Source organism: Strix uralensis, chromosome 8 (assembly GCF_047716275.1).
Source record: "Strix uralensis isolate ZFMK-TIS-50842 chromosome 8, bStrUra1, whole genome shotgun sequence".
Lineage (NCBI taxonomy): Eukaryota > Metazoa > Chordata > Aves > Strigiformes > Strigidae > Strix > Strix uralensis.
Genome location: NC_133979.1, coordinates 20,961,060 through 20,979,097, shown reverse-complemented (window position 1 = coordinate 20,979,097; position 18,038 = coordinate 20,961,060). Strand labels below are relative to the sequence as shown.

The following is an 18,038-nucleotide window of genomic DNA, read 5'->3' as shown; positions in this document are numbered from 1 at the left end:
TGTTACAATATGATAAGAAATAGTTTTCATAAGACTGTAGAATATTTGTTCTTAAGTAATGCAGAGTAGCTTGCATGCTGCCAAACCTTGGCACCAGGAGAGGAGATAAGATGAATTGATTTAGGAACCCCAAGAAGTATTTAGCACAAAATCAAGGTTAGCTCATTTTTAACTCCCAGCGTAATGTTCTCTATGCACTTAATCAATGAACCCTTAATGAAAAATATATAAGCAGTCTTGAGAGTTTTGTCAAAAGTCTATTAGTGCTGGAATAGTGTTCTTGTCATATTTGCTCTCTGATTTGCTTTTGTAATCTCAGCTGAACAGCTAATCAGCTCCTTCACCTAGGTATGCCTTCTGTCCTGGTCAGTGGAAGGCAGGAACACGGGGATGGAGGTCTTCTCTTTCCAGGGTCACTCCAGTAACCATTAGACTTATGCAAAAATGGCTGCTCTTGTAATTTCCTGTGACTCTTCCCCCTTTCCCTCCATTTCAAATGGAAGCTAGGAAACTCATGCATTTCAGTAGAGGTAAGCGTTTGAACTCAGGTAGAGTTTCAGGATGTGAACCATCATTGTAGAGGAATGTCTGTGCAAAGGCTGCCAGTTGATAAGTCCAGGAGGCTGAGAGAGAACATTGTGATTGTGTGGTTGTGTACCTCTTTTCTGTTTGGTATTTTGTCAGACCCAGATGGGGTGTCCTGCTTGGCATGCTGGCAGCTGTGAATCCCTTCCTCAGTTGCTGTAAGAGGAAGCTGACCTGGGCATGCAACTTCCACCTCTGGAGTTAGTCACCTGCCTTACTTACGAAACTTACTTGTCTGTGAATGTAGGCCTTTGCTCAGGAAGAGTGGGTAAACAGTACCTAAAAGAAGAGCTGACCTAAAGTCGAGCTGAAGAAAGTAAAGACCAAATCCACATTGAACTGTTGGTTCTTCTGGCATGTTTCTGAAACTATCAGGTGGAGAAGAGCAGGAAGATAGCAAAAGCACTTAAATAACAGTTTCCTGGGTACTTTTCCTTTGCATCATTTCTAGTGTACTAAATAATGTTACTTCTATTACAGCTGTTCCTATTGCTCTGCAGTATTGTCTTCTGCTCATACCAAATCACAAAGGGATGTTGATCTGAGAGAAGTGTTTGTTAATATTTCCATCCTATTTGAATGACAGCTTTGGGGTCTTGTATTTTGTAGTCTAGGAAAGAGAGCTTTGTCCTGTCAGCAAGATGGGAATTTTATTTTTGCAAAAGTCCAATGCTTAAATTTTTCTGGAGCTTGGAATGAAAGACTTTAGAATCATTACAGTATGTTTATAGGAGAACTACTTAAATAATATTTTTAGAAAACCTTACAAATGATAAAAATAATAATTCTTCCCTGTTTAGAGGACACATAGCAGAAATGCAGTTTGGCTTGATAAGTAAAAGAGTTGGAAAATAATACTACTACATGCAACACTCTTTATAAAATATGTTAAAAATAAGTTTTCTGTATAAGCATGTGACAAAGTATGATAGATCAGAATCCAAATGTTTGCTGGCATGTTTTTAGATTGGGCAACCTAATCTGATTATCCTGGTTTTTTGAGTATCGCCTCTGGCCCACACATTCAGCAGTATTTAATGTCAATAAGATTTAAAAATTAAAATTGTTGAATAAGAGCAAAGAACTCCAAGGTATTGCTTTGTATTCCCCATTATTGATATGTGTTCCATTGTCATCTATAATGCATGTGATGCCCTATGTATTTATGGAATGTCACATTTCTTTGCTTAAAGGTGTCAACATAGTATCACTATGTGATTCTGCAAAAGAAGACAATGACATGGTAAAAGGAAAAGGAAATATTGGCAACAGTTTCATCTTGCCTTACTTGCATGGGCTATCAAATTTTATTGCTTGAAAATTGGCTGTGTTACTTTTTCAGTTATCAGACATTTAATAATATTTTAATATGTGGCTTCACATATCAAACTTTTATAATTATAATATAAGTATATAATTAACAAATCCTTCACATTTCTATTTTCCTTCTAATGCTAGTTATTTTTTCCTTTTTGATTAGGATGCTCTGATGTGTACACAAAATTATTAGAAAATCAGTAGTTCCATTGTCAGTTTTGTATTTTACCATTGTATTAAACAGTTGCTTCTGAAATTTTTGTAGGAGTTTGCACATTCATTGCACATAGGTAAGTTTACTTGTTGCTTCTTAATGTTGCAACAGATTTAGAAAGTCAGTACTGATAGATAGTTGGCATGTTCTTGGAAGAAATACAAATGTTCACATGTGTTTCAAGCACTGAATGTACTAGATCTTTTGGATGTATATTGTCACTCTCACCCTCGCATTTCAGGTTCATTTATTGGACTTTGAAAATCACCTTTTAACAAAGTTTTCAGAACATTGCTTTGCTCAGCTAAAATTAGTTCCGCTGATTTTGCCAATGATTAAACTTAAAGCGGTAATAACTTTTAATGTGAATTTCTCTACTATGATCAGAAGTCAGTAGAGCATTCACTTTTCATTAACTGTCATGTCTCTAATACAAGTTTGGGTTTTGGTTAAGCAAACACCTGCAATTGAGGGTTCAATTGAGAGGTTCAATTATGGGGATACAATGGCCTATTTTTGATTTTGGCACTGAGTTTATTTCCAAAGGCAACTGAGCTTGCTTTCAATGTGTTTGTCTTGCAGAAAAATAGAAGTAAGATGTAAATGTATGTGTATGATAATGATCCTTTTTGCTGTGAGATATTAATTAAATGACTCTCCATATGAGTGAGCAGTTACAAATGTTATTTAGTATTCCTCATGTAACAGAGCAATTTGATACGCAAGCAATCGAGGCGTAGGTAAATATTATAGTGAGGAAACCAAAAACTTCTGTTATACCTGTGGTGCAAACCAAAATATTTTCTGACGCTTTAATTTTTGATTTGTAAAGAAAGAAGATATTTTTATTAGGAAGATGAAAAAAGGTAACTTTGAGTGTAGTGGGTTTCACAGACTGTGGAGACTATGCATGTGCTTAAAGTAACAGCAGTCAAGAATCTAAAAATCAAGGCTGTGACACCAATTGCTCTGTTTTTTTGCACTTAGCCAATTAGTTGGATGACTAAAGACTGTCCAGTTAGGGAGAAAATGTATTAAAATGTTAAATGTAGGTGCAGAAGGATAGGTGCACTAAATTTTAAACACTTCTTTCTTTTAAAGGCTGTAAATTAAATAATGTTTTAGTCAAGAAAATAAATACATAATAGTAAATTCAACGTTGAGTAAATCCACGAGAGCTGTGCTCAGCTACACCTTCCCTGAATTTGCTATGTTAACCCTAATACCTTTTGATGTAGTGTATTTTTTATAGTGCAAAAATGTGGTCTATCACAGAGTAGGATGTTCCTGGAGAAGCCTTAGATTTGAGAACTTTATCTTGTGGTATGATGGAGTGTGAGCCTGCTTTAAGCTGTGTGGCTTTTAATGTATATGTCCTTGTGCTAACTATGTGAATAATTCACGGAATACTGGGATACTACTTGGATACTTAAAAGTTAAGCATGGAGGGTGAGTATTCACTTTAGTTTTCCCTGTGAGGGTCAAGGTATTTCTGCAGAGATTAGTTGTGTCAAGGAGGTAGCATGCAGAGTTTCCAGCAGTGTAATTTACCACCCAGAGTTCTTTCGATAGAGAGGAGTGGTTGTTATCTATGGGAAGCAAGTGACACTTTTTGTTTTCTATTTTAATAAACCTTGTAGAATTTATAGTAATACCTAGCATAATGCATTGCTGAGGTAGAGAAATCAAGCTCTTAGCCTGAAAGTTAATGTATCAACAAAATCAGGTAAACCATGTTTAGGGTTGTGTAATTTTGCTACTTTATTAATCTGTAATATATTAACTTTGCTTACATAACAGATAGTGCGTGAGGTATACAACTGTTATGGTTTCAGCTCAGAGGGCAACTAAGCACCATGCAGCAGCTCACTCCCCCCTTCCTCTCCAGTGCTGGTAAGGAGAAAATAAAGCAAAAGTCTCAGCAGTCGAGGTAAGGACAGAGAGGGATGACTCACCCATTACAGTTTTGAGCAAAAGACAGACTTGTTAGGGGAAGAAAAAAACCCCATAGATTTAATTTAGACACTAACAACAACAACAACACTTAACAGACAGAGTAGGACTGTGAGAAGCATTACCAAATCTTGAAAACACCTTGCCCCATCCCTCCCTTTTTCCCGGGCTCAGCTTCGCTCCCGATATCTCGACCTCCTCTTCCCCTAGTGGCCCAGAGTGCAGGGAATGGGGGGTGCATTTGGTCCTGCCGCTTCTTCCACCTCGGGGAGGGGAATGACTTCTGGCATTCTTCCCCTGCTCCAGGGCAGTCCCCCTCTCACAGGAGACAGTCCTCCGCAAACTCTCTCTGACATGAATCCTTTCCACGGGCCGCAACGTTTCCCTAGCTTCTCTAGTGTGGGTTAGCCCCATGTGTTTCAATCCTCCCAGCACTGAACTGCAACAGCAGGGCCTTCTTCACACAGAGTTCCAGCCTTCTTCAGGTGCAGTCACCTGTCTCGGCGTGGGGTCCTCCACAGGCCACAAATCAGCATCTGCTCCACTGTAGACCCCCATGGGTGGCGGTGGGGGGGGGGGGGGGGGGGGGTGGCCCTGCCATCTCACCACGGGACACAGGGGTGTCTCTGCATCAACACACCTCCCCCCCTTGTCCTTCTTTCTTCCACTGACCTCGGTGTTCACACAGATGTTCTTCTCACAACTCCCACCACTCCTCCCAGGTTCCCCTTCTTAAATACATTATCTCGGAGGCACAGATAATTGGCCAGGCCTTGGTGCAAAGGTGGGTCTGACTTGGAGCCGGGGGAGCTTCAAGAAGCTTCTCACAGGGGGTCACCACTGTAGCCCCCTTCCCTGCTGCCAAAAAACCCCCACCACTCACTCAAACCCAGGACAACCACAACTTTGTTAATATAGACATATCCGTAACTAAGGCTCCTGGTTTTTGTGGGAGTGATTTAGAAAATTGCTCATTTTGTTAAGAAACAGTGTTTACATAATGCAGGGAAATCTGAGGACCATGAAAATCTGTAGTGGGAAAACTGTTTTGGAAACACCACTTTCTAAGTATGTAGTAATGGATCTAGGGCCACACCTCTAGGATATTGGTATGCTATGATATTATTACAGGTTAAAGAAAAGTCTTACTAAATATTAGAGGCTGTGTAAGGAGTGCAAGAAGCCAAAAGGTGTTTGTTCTGATATAGAAGCAGTCTGTCTTATGGGGAAATCTAAAGCTACATGGAAATGTAAAGATGAAGATGTAGTACTTAAATGCTGTGCTAAAGGCAGTGACCTGTTAGTGCACAACTAGAATATGCTTACCACAAGATCATCTATTGGCCTTCAAGTTCTTGCTCTTTTTTGAGACTCGGAGCCTGTATGGCTCAGAGAAGAAATAAGTCTTGTGACTAAAAGTTGAGTCTTTTCCCAGGTGTGTTTGAGCTCCCCCCTGCCCATATGTGCACCAGGATTCAGGGTCAGGCCCAGTCCCTTGAGCCTGTCGACTTCTCAGCCACTGAGAAGCTGCAACACTGCTGGTCTTCTGACACGTTTCCTAGTCACAGGCTGGCTGTCTCTCCACAGAAGTGGGGCCCCGTCTTCCAACTCTCTGGGCCTTGAGAACTCTGGCTTGAAGATATCATAATAATGTAAGTTGCTGGTTCTTGGGCATGGACACAGAGGGTCACCTGGGAGTTTATCCTTGTTGAGAGAGATGAGAGGGTTGCGGCTTGATACACTATGATATACCATAATATAAATGGGTTCACAGTCAGCTTGTGACTTTGTTCACATGTGCAGCTGTTTGTCTCAATAGCACAAAACATATCTGGTAATATACAAAAATAATTCCTTGGGGGTTTCTCTTCTGAGTCCCATTCTGTCTGGGATCCTTTCTGGTTCTAGAATTGGGTTCTCCAAAGGCTGACCACACTATTCCACTGACATCTGTGGTCATTTCACATTTTATCAAGGTTTCTCTGACCTTCATTGCCTCACAATTAAACCAGGCCTGAACTACTGTGAAAGCATAGTGTTTTCTCCTTCTCTAAATTTTTGGATGTATTCCTAAGATGTATTATCAGCCAGGTTCTATAAATTGTTTGTAAAGATTCTCATCAGTTCAGATTTTCAGTAAAGAAATACACATTTGACACAACTATCAATTGATGAGATATTCTGTCATACATAAACATGAAGGAGAAATTCACATTTTCCTATATTCTTTCAATAATGAAAAATAACATTGAGCTAGCTTCTGGAAGACTTGACACCATAGACACTTATTTTTTGAAATCTTGTGTATCTTTTAGTGTTACAAACTCTCTTAGGGCTAGAACTTGCTCTTGCTCATTTAGTAATGAACCTTCCTCTTGTAATAGTTGGGGACTGTTACACAGAGTTTGAAATACTGCATCTAACTGTTAGTGCTTCATGCAGCTTTCCAAAAGACATAGATGTGGGAAGTGAAATATGAACTAGGCAATTCAAATAAGATATTAATGGAAAGAGTTAACTCCTTAGTCATCTTTTTCTTAACTGACATGATTTTTAAACAATACTCATTACACTGGGTCATCTAATCTCATGAAAACAAATACTTCTAGCTTGAGTTCTTTGGTCTTTGACTGACTAACAGTAATAACATTAGGTTCCTGTTCAGATATACTAGAAAATATCAGGGGAAAAACCCCAGGTACTTGTTTCTGTCAGTGAATTAACACTTGCATAGCTTTGAAATTAATTGTTTAGTATGCTCATTACTCTTAGAAAAAATAAATATGTTCTCATTATGTTCACTTGGTGAACATATGTATCTTGCAATACATTTAATGTTACTTGCTGTGAGGGAGATTACAACTCTTTTTAAGAAAATTGGGTAAATTAATGGAATGGGGTGGGTTAAATTGCTCTCCACATGCATTCCCTAGCATGCCTAGCCTACTCCTGAATTTTAATTGATATATATAAAAGAGTTTAGCTGAGGATGCTCTGTGAAACCACTGGAGTAGAACAGGATATAACCTGTGTATTGCAGGGACTGGGCTAGGTAAATGTGCTGTATGCTGAAACAAAGTGAATAACACATGGGACCACATTTTATGCCCATAGTCATAGTCAGCATGTGAACAGTTGCATTTTCAGCAGCTTCATTGTGGCTGTATACATATTGATCTGTGGTGAACTTCAGCAGGTGTTTTGGGGCTGTTCATAAGAAACTTCCCCAACAAGCTAGAGAAAGTGGACAGAACCAATGAAAAGAGCAAATTATTACTTATTAAGAAGTCTATACAGTTTTAATACTGCAACCTGTGACAGAGCCTGAAGACGGTTTTCCTGATCCTTATTCTGGCTTTGAATTACCAGTAACAAAGATGAGGATCACTAAGGACTAAATACTCCTGGTGCAACTAATTGGTTTCAATAGGAGTTTTTCCAGAGTTATCTCAACTATCAAATTTTTACCAGATTTCCTGTTTCAAATGAAAGATAAGTTTCACATAACCAGGATACTTTGCTAAGGTGGTTACTTTGGGGAAAAAAAAGAAAAGAAAAAAGCTGAAGACTTCAAAGTGTAGTGATTTAGAGAAAAGCTTTCAAAATTTTGAGTAATGTCATATATTTTACAAAGACAGTGCTAGACTAGGAGGACTTTTTGACAACTGCCTTGAAGTTACTGCAATCCCACCTATGATATAAATTGTACTTTTTTTTTCTTTACAATCTTCCTTCTCTGCCTGCGCCCGCACCCCCTGCCCCCCACCCTGGTTGGTGTTAGACTGTTCCTAATAAGCATAGGGCTTCCATAACTTTATATTTTATTTTGCTGAATATGCATTTAATTAAAAATCAGATTAATTACAATAGCTTCTTATGATTCCAGCTAAAAGGGTGGCTTTATGAGATGGGAATAAAATGGGTGTCACACTTTTAATGAAATTAAAAATGAAATGAAATTTCTAGACCAGAAATTTATGTTGGATCACTGCAGAGCATGTGCCAAACCTGTTTTGATTTACCCCAAAATGCTGTATCAGAAACAGGACTCCCAAGTGCAGAATGTGTCCTATCCTGAATGACTGCCTTCAGATCACTTACTTGAAGTAATATTAATTCAAATTCTTGATAAATTACTCACTGTAATATAACATGCTGTTTTAAAACTTTTACAGCCTTTTCATTAATAGATGATAGTGAAGATTAGAGCTAGTATTTTTTGTGTAGACTTCTTAATCATAGCATTTAAAGTAGAAGTTGAGCAATAAACATCTAATTGAATAGCTTATGGCAAGTTTATTTTCAGAAGCCTTGTTACTGTGTTGGCACAGATCAACATAACCATTTATCACTAAATTCTCAAAATTTAAAAACTGTAGCTGTCACTTATACATGCTTGTCATTCTCAGTGTACATTACATACGAGTAGTTATAGCATTTTAGGATACTTGCAACCTAAATCAATATATATTAGTCATAATGAATATGTTCCCTTCTAGAAGAGGATGTGTTAGGGAATTAAACCATTCTTTAATATTTTTTAGCTTACAATAATCCTTGTCTTTTAAAAGACATAAAGAAATAATTGTCATGGGTTATTATTAAAGGAATACCTTAAGGTAGTCATATTTGAAGGAGTCATCTGCAATACATACCAAGTTGTGTTCTGTAAAGACAGACCACTTGACTTCCCAAAGTGAAGTCTTCAAATTAATCTGTGGAAATAATGGAAGAAGGTATAATACTTTGGTGGTGCCCATAATCCTCAGTGTTGTGCAAAACTGCAAGCTTAACTCTACTAAGCATGTTGTGCAGCTGTGTGGAAAAGTGTGTACTCAACATGGGCTGAATTTGCTTCTGTGTATTTACTCATAGCCTTATTTCTTTCTCCATCAACACAGTATCTAAACGGATTTTTACAAAAATACAGCAGTGTTATATTCTGATTTGCAGCCATTAATGATAATGAATGTATACCTACTTTATTTTTAATGAAGTAGATGTAGACATTTATGTAAAAACACTAAATATATAATTCATAGGTTCTCCATTACTATACACAATTCACAAATAATGTGAAATCCAAAGTTCATAGTACTCTGAAAAGTGATGTATTATATACACCCACAACCTGCATTGGGGAACTTGAGTCTTGCCCTTTCAACATCTGGAGAGATCAAACAACAGCTCATCTGGCAAGAATGAGAATTTTTGTAGCAGAATAAGCATGGGATTGGGACAAGCAAGATCACAGATGCCCAAATAATTCTTATCAATGAGCTCTCCCCCTGGTCAGACGGCCAGTGTGTTTGAGAGATCAGGATTCCTTTCTTGCATGTCCAAGGTGGTTTATTTTTGTTTAGCTGGGTGCATACATTGTTAGTTGCAACACTCCCTCTAGAACTTTCTTCTCGGTAATTTTCCACTTACTGGCTGACTTACCTGAATGTATTTGTTAAATTTACTAAATGTCTGACTAGCCATAAGCTGCAGAAAGCCAACCAGGGAACTGAAATGAATAGGAAGAAAACACCCTCACTAATTTTCCTTTTTGACAGTTTAACAGGCCCAAAAGCATTTACCTTACTTCCCCATTTAGGCAGTTAATTTCTGAGCAGTTCTTAAACACCAGGGACCTCTAGCTAGAATAGCCACCTTGGTCAGCAATCCAAGATTTAGGCGGATAGTATATTATTTAGGTAGTGGAAATATAAGCAATTTTTATATTGTAGATGTGATTTAGTATGTTCTGTGCCAGTTTTATTTCAGATTTAATTCTGGGACATGCTGCACTACGTAGTCCTTTTGGATTTATGCAACTGTTGCGCTTGGAGCCATGCTCCTGCTGTAGAATTCCAACAGGAGCAAACATATGGGGATTCTTCCGTCCTTGGCTTGCCCCACCATTTGTTCCACGTTTTAGACCAACTGGTGCTGTACCCAGTGGAGTACATCTGTTACAGTTTATTACTGGAAATTTGCAATTCATTTCAGTTTGCTAAAATAATTATAATATTCATGGCCAAGAGTACTGCATTAAGCAATTACACATAAGAGTAAGCAAAATTTTCCTAAAGTGTATGTGTGATTCAGGACCTACTGCCCAGTTTGGGTGACATGGGCACTCAACAGTCTATCACCAATGAGTCAGATGTGCTCTGACATTTGAGCTGGATCATCCTGAGAAATTAAAGTAGCAACTGAGATGCTGTAAGTGACATCCTTTATGTGAATGTCCCTGTTCTGTTTTAATTAAGAATGAAATAAATTAGCATAAACCACCACTGAATGCATTTGGTTGCCACACCTTGCTTGAGGTACTCAGCTGGGGAACACCCAGAAATGGAGCAGTCTTTATTGCTGGAATTGCAGAGGCACATCCGATAACACCCTCTAACTCTTCCTGAAAGTCAACAGCATGTAGGCTGTTACATAGTCTATACCTTTTTGAACGTTGTACCCCGCTTTTTTGTCTTTGTGCCTCAGGCAAGCTGGGAGTTACTGTATTGTGCTATGTTATTTGCAAGAAGTAGGTGAGATTTCTCTTTTATGGGATAAATGGATTATTGATCAGTCCAGAGTAAGCATTAAATAGTTGATTAGAAAGTTACCCCTTTTGCATTTTAAAAAAAATCCCCATAAACATCAGCACAATAAAATATTAATACAACAGATTACTTCTTTATCGTTATCACCCACTCAAGCAGACTTTTAAAATAAAGAAGCATCCTGATATAATATTCATAACCCCATCATACTCATCATGTTCAGTCGCCCATTTCTGTAAGTCAGTCTCACACATCTTTGACATTCTCTAGTAACAGAATAAGCACACCCTATTCACCATAGTGGGGAAGTATAGTGTTAAAGTAAGTTTTTTTTAAAGGAAAACTCACAAAGCCAGTTCCAGTGGACAACCAATAATATGCCTGTTATGGTTCTGCATCACAGACCTGAATCTGGATCTGTCACTTGCATGCTGTTCACACTCACCCCTTGGATTAAATGAGGTCAGTTTTGCGATGGAAACCTGTCATTTTCCTGATTTAAAAAGAGATTGGGTTCCAAAAGCTGATTTAATTTTTCAAGTTACATTAGTATAATGAAAGACATTGCAAACTTCATTCTGCCTGTGTCTTTAGACCACCCCTGTCACTTAAAAGTACGGCTATATTCCCAACATTTATTTGTGTCCTTGCAAATAAAAGCATTGTAAGAGAAATGAAGTTAACTCATCAGCTCATTAGATGTAGAAGCAGGTTCCTGTGAAGGGGAAGTTGCAATTTATACTCAAATGATAAAACATCCAGAAATAACCCAGATCCCTTAAAATATTTTTGCTTGTTTTGCTTTACAAGTGTTTCTTGGAGTGATATAATGAAGCAGAATTATGTGTTTCAATATGCCGCACATAACAAACATCCAGGAACGGAAGACATTATCATGGCTACTGAATATAATTCTGTTTTCTAGCAGTCTTAGAAATGTCTTTAAATATTTGTAATCTAAGTGGTGTGGACGATACAAATCTAAACAAACTAGTATGAAGTTGGGCTATAATGTTCAGTAATTGTGTTTTCTTTTTGCATAGCACTGTAAATAAGTGTGTGAGCTGTGATTTAAGAGGCTTTGAACTTTTTTGAAATTCCATTTATATTTTAATATTTTCTGTTCTCTTTCTACAGAACATTCTGGCTTTAAATCCCCGAAAACAGACGCATGCAACTCTTCATTCAACTGCAGCAAAGAAACAAGTCAAAAAGCAATGGAAAAGGAATTCTGACAAAAGCTGTTCGGTAAGTACAGTTTATTATTGCATCTGGAACATGCAATAAATCATTGAGGCTGAAATCTCGATTGTGTAAGAAATTAAAATTTGAGTTTCCTCAGTTGTTCCATAGCCAAATTTGTCTTCTAGTTCTGTTCCTGTAGATACTAAGTTATTTTGTGATCAGCTATTTACTTTTCAGAACCCAGTACACCTTTCTGGTGATTTAGTAAGTCTTTGATGCAACTTTTTCCCTTTTTGTTATGGAGTCTGATCCATCTCAGGGATCAAGCAGTATCGCAGCAGGCTCACCACCTCCTGTGCCTTGCAGAGCCGCTTGCTTTCCCTGGGTAGCCAGTGTCAGCTGCCCTTCTGCTACGTGCTCCTTTTCTTTCTGTTCTCCAAGAGCAACACTGGGTAGAGCAGCACTATGTTTTCTGAGACTTTTAAATGTAATTTTATTTCAGTACAGAAATAGGGGAACCCATCATATGTACCTATTTTGTATACATATATATGTATGTGTACTATATATACATGACCATACATGTTATATATAAATACATAAAGCTTAGATTAAAACAAGGCTCTGGATTTTAAATTTTGTGCATTGTATTTTTCAGGAAATAGGTGGTTTTATAATAAATATTTTTTCATTATAAACTGTCTATATTCTTCAGTATTTCTGCCATTAGATATAATTTTCTCCCTAGGTATTTAGATTCCTAGTCTCAGTGTGATATTTGACTAATCCTATCAGACTCTGTTGTCTCTTTGATCCCTCCTCTGATTAGAAGGTTTGTAGTGTTTTTACCATCTTCCTACAGATTCTCTTAGATAATCTGCTAAATTCAGAAGTCTTTTAGGTAGAGTACTACTTCTACATCTGCAAACTATTTCCCTTATGGGTACAATGTAGTGTCTTTTCATAGTGTTATCAAATCACCTTCTCCCACTAAGTAGGAAAATTCAGGTTTGATAGTTGATATTCATTTATAATTAAAAAAACCCACAACAAAACACAAACCAAAACAAACACCCCACAAAGTTCCTCAGTTTCTCAAAATCGTGAAACCCAGTCTGACCAACAAATATTTACTGGAAGGAGCAACTCAGGGTATTCTTAGAATTTCAACCATACTCTAGTATAGTTTCCTGTTTTATAGCATTGTTTATAAGAATCTCTCTCTTACTACAGCTAATATTCCTATTTTCTTATTTATTGACTTAGGTAATGCTATAATAACTGGAAACTAATGTACATGAAAAGCTTCTGTTTGTGAACAGGGATGGTTATTCTGGGATGTCTGATTCAGTTATTGCCCACAACTGTCTGTTCCTGCTGCACAGATAGTTGAGCTGCTCAGCAAGCAGTTCCTGGACAGCTGCAGTTCACATCGTTATGTTTTCAGGCAACCTGAAATCAATACTGGGTTGTAAAGTCCTCTGTTTTCAGAAACTGTTAGGAAGCTCAGGTATCTATGCAGCAGGGCAGCATCTGTGTAGTAACCTGATTAGCTGTTCCAATGTAAACTTATACTAGTTAGTTAAACTTCAAACCATAGTATACATATATACATCTTCCTAATGAGCATGTTAACACACATTTTCTAAAGCTTCTAGGTTTTAAGATCATTCTTGTTTATCTCTGAGCTTTCCCTCATATCAGCCTTGTTTGATTTTTTAGTTCAGGTTATTCATAAAATATTTGATATTTGAAGGTTTTGCTGTTAATTGTGAAAGTGCATAGCTTTCTAGAAATTGTCTCCCTGCATTCCTGCTCTTAGCTGTGTGTGTGAACCTCATGGTCTCTCAAATGTTCTTGGATCCCCAAGGTATGAGCTTCTTGGGCTGTGCAGACAGCACCAGTTTTGGGTTCGTGCTAGTTTGTGTGCCTTGGCTGGTTTTTCATTTGAAAGAAATTCTGAGCATTGTCAAATATTGCAGAATGATGTTTTGGCATAGGTTTACAGTCTGATAAACAATTTGGTTTTATAGTTCCGCATTACTGCATGGAGGTCTGTGCAGTTATTAGGACCCTGCACTGACAGAGATCTGCTCATGTCTTGCAATTTACAGGATTAAAGGTTAGAGATAAGCAAATAGCTATATCTGTACATGTACACACCTTCATCACAGGTAGTCCTTATACTATACATTATGTACTATTTGGTAGAAATGTCACATTATTTAGTTTGCAAGTCATGATAAGAAATGTAAAATGCTAGAAGAAACTGTAAAGGAGTAGTCTTTATTTTTAAACCAGTAATGGTCTTAGTTTTTAGAACTGTCAAACTTTTCTTTACTCAGAAATATGTAGCTTACTTTTACTGTGGAAGATTTACCACCCACCTTACTCTTCTGGCAGAAAAAGCCCTACAAAATAAAAAAAATCAAACTGAAACTTTTGCCTGGTATCCCATTACATAAAAGGCATTAGGAAAAAATGACTTTTCACATTCTCCAGACCATTGTTGTTGAGTGGTTTTAATAAACATAGACAACAAAATGATAGAATCCTTTCCTAGCCTTCTTAAAATAAGAAAGCTAATGTAGGAAAGAATACATTGAGGACAATTTTCTGTTATGGTCTAAAAAGACATTGGCAATAATGTATAAGCCTGCTAATGAACAGGTCAAGCTCTATTTGAAGTCCATAGGAAGTATCCTTGTTTGCATTTCCTTAAAATCTGAATTTGACTTTTCGCTTTGGATTCTTTTAAAGCTTTACTGGTGCTGCCTTTGCAGAATTACTGTTGGAGGGAAGGTGGGAGTATGAAAATACAAAACTAATTAAATTAACAGCCCTCAAAACTCTGAACAAAAGCTGCATCTGCTGAGGCATGCACACAGTGACTTTGTAATGTCTAATACACTTCCAGATGGCACACTTACATATTTCCTCAGAATAATTACACAAGTGAAATTTTAACTCCTAGCCTGCTCTGAGGCACTTTGGGTTGGCCATTAAATGAGTTACGAAGTGGAAACTGAGTGTCAGTATCCTTCCTCAGCATTGGAAAAGCGTTATCGTTAAGGAAGGTTCAATTATGCTTCCAATGAGTGCTATTGTTTATTTACTGTGTTAGCAACCAAATTTTGCTGTAAAAATGATTTATAGCTGTAGGTGCAAGATCAGTCAGCTTTCCTTCAGAAATTTTAACTCAGGGATTTATATCAGAGTGGGTACACTCTTTATTGCTGAGTCACCCACAGTAACAGTGCTAAACCTAAGCATTAACACTCTGGTTTCTTCTGAGTCATGCTGAAAGGTGGTATAGACAAATGCCTAGTCTGTCTGGGGAAACAAAGGTTTCTGTTGGTCAGAAGAAATTAAAAGAGTTTTGAGATGGCTGTACTAATAGTAAATCTTGGAGAAGGAAGCAAAATTTAGATCACATCAGGTCATCAATTTACAGATAAGACTAAAGCAAAAGAATGAACTGTGGAAGCTGTGAGGACTTGCTTTGATTTCAGGGTTTTCCTAGGTATTTCAGGATTGTTTAGCCATCTGATTTATCTATTTATGGTTTCTAACTCTATAATTCCATTCTGTATGTATTTTATGCTTGCTGACATTTAAATCACAAACTAGATGGGCACACATTGTGTGCATTTGCATTACACCCAGTGCACAGAATTCCTTGCTTTATGAATAGGGTTTCTAAGCATTATGGGACAAGCTCTGCTTTTATCTTGTATGTATGCGGGTTTGTCATTTTAATGAAAATCACCTCCACAATTTTTATAAATTCACTTGTCACTGGAGAATTCAGTGGGATATTGTAGTCCAACCTTTTTTTTGGTAATGAAACCTTAGAGGTTCCTACTCAGGATAGGTGAGAAAATGATACAAACCCACCTATGTATTCAGACTTTCTTCAGTTTCTGCATTTAGAAATAATAGTAATAATTGCTCCAGATGGAAGAGTTGGAAGTATTTCAACAAGAGAAGAAAGGTGAAAAGGAAATGGGGTTTAAATTGGTTTGTAGTTAATTGCCATAGCCTGTAACTGTATTGATTTTTGTGGCAGTAGTAGCGTTGTTCTTTGTCCTTACATTTGCTAAGCCCGATCAGCATTGTGCAACAAGAGCCCCCCTTCTTTGAACAAAATAATTTTTAAGCTCAGCTGTTTTTTTGCAGGGGCATCATGTTTGGGCAAGAGTATTTAACTGTTCTATAGTTCTTTCCAGCCATTAGAGAGAACCAAATTCTTCACCTTGTCTTTTTCGGTGCAACTAGCAGATTGCTCTGTGCTAATGGTGGAGAGTGAGATCTTCAATTCATTGCAAGGTGTAACAGATTATGTTGTTCTTTAAATGCAGAGGACGTTACTCCCTTAAAACAGTAGTAATAAGAGTTTGCTAAAACTTCATACTGCTTTTCACTATAGTACTTCTGTGGCTGTCACTGCTATATATGAACATCTGTAAAAAGGAATTCCTATTTTAAAAAAAGGTTTGTAAGTACTTCTTGGTGTACAAATGTCCAACCTTGTGTAGAAACACCTGTAAATAAGATAATTCTTTCTCAGCTATAATCAGTTTGTTACTCTAAGCATTGCCTTCCAGTGAGGTGGAAAAATGCCATGTGATTTTTGTGCCCAATCATGTATCACAGTTCCAGAAAAGTTAGCAGTTCACGAATAACTGATGGGTTGAAGCAGAAATAGTGCGAATTGCAAACAAGTAGATATGAAACCCAGTTCACCCAAGGCCTGAAATGAGGAACCTTAATGAATAAATGCTTTCTCAGTGAATAATTTGGCCATTTCTAGACATGTATTGATGAAGGATTATATATTTATAAATAAAAAATAATCCCAAATATTGTAAAATAGAGAACACTCATTAAAGGAAATCAACTCAATTATCTTTATAATCTAAATGTATAGTTTACCTTTGCAAATATTTATTTTTGTCTTCATTGCATATGAATATGTAAGTTTAGCTCTTTTCTGAATGGATATACAATGGCAGATGTCTCTCTAATCGCTGCTCTATTCAAACATTAATTGGTAGAACATATGTAGAATTCTGCTAGTCTGAATAGGTATAGGATAGCAGCAGTCTTTTTAATCACATCACTATTCAACCACTAATTGGTGTGATGATTAAGGGACATTAGAGGGAGCACTTTGACATCTGATTCTTTGAACTGATGTCTGCCTGGGCTGCACTGTATTCATCATGGCCAGACTGATTTCTTAAATAAAACGCTCTGATTCCCAAATGTGGAAAATATTGCATTAGGATCTATTGAGGTGATTAGGGAATTTGAGAATGATTCTTTTATTTAACTAGTGATTGACTGTATATGCACAAACTATTCATATGAATAATACATGGGTTACTGAGTATCAGAAAGAGCTGAGAAGTAACATCAAGAGATTTTCCCTTTTCTCATAGTGTCAATAATTAAATATTAATACACGTTTTAAAATGTACCAGTTTAATCATTTAACAGTCAAATTCCTACTCATGCATTTTTTAGATTAACTAATTACTCTGAATTTTCTCATATCGATATCATACACTGGCATTTAAAACCATTTTACCGGAATAAAGTCGTTTACATGTTTATATATGATATCACTTATACTTGCTCTAAGAAATGCATATTATAATCCTTGACTTTTCTGTTTTATTTTAGTTTCAATGTCTTAAGGTATTTTCATTAGAATATCTCAATAGCTCGTAACTTGCCTGACTGCTACAAGTCAGTGATTTTATGCACATTTTCTGTGTACCAAATTGTAAACACTAGCTGATGGCAAGTTATGCCAAATCCTTGCTTAGTCCTCTGCAAGAGGTTCCTTTTTACCTTGTGGCTCTTCTGGAGTGCTGTGCAAAACCACCTCTGACCTCTGTTCAGAGTTTTTCAGGTTTGGTGTTCTTCAGATTTGATGTTGGATGATTCCTCTTATAGAGCAGCAGTCACCAAAGATTTTTAGTTCCAGGTGTATTTCTGATCTTAACTATTTCAAATCCGAAGTGTCTCAGAGTTGCAAATTGTTTGGTTTTACAAATATATATATACGACAAAATGAAAAATGCTTGTCTGCTGCAAATCCTGAATTCTAGTTAAGTCTGATCAACATATTCGCCTTCATTAAAGCTGAACAGATCAGAGAGGACCAGAAACAGTCTTCACTGTTAACTTTCATCTTCTGTTTAGCCTTATTCTTTTAGATGTGGGTT

General features: G+C 37.1%; 1 protein-coding gene across 3 annotated transcripts in view; it reads left to right on the top strand.

Annotated features, from left to right (window-relative positions):
- The window catches only part of DPYD (dihydropyrimidine dehydrogenase), a 365,990-nt gene that overhangs the window by 10,975 nt on the left and 336,977 nt on the right, over positions 1-18,038 (top strand). For 2 of the 3 annotated variants that reach the window (XR_012629947.1, XM_074877213.1), the window contains exon 2: positions 11,755-11,865. The exons of the other annotated variant lie outside the window; for it this stretch is intronic. Coding sequence is in view for 1 of the 2 variants with exons in the window: in XM_074877213.1 (XP_074733314.1) it covers positions 11,755-11,865 (111 nt within the window). In the remaining variant the exon portion in view is untranslated. The remainder of the gene's footprint in view (positions 1-11,754; positions 11,866-18,038) is intronic. 3 annotated transcript variants of the gene reach the window in all.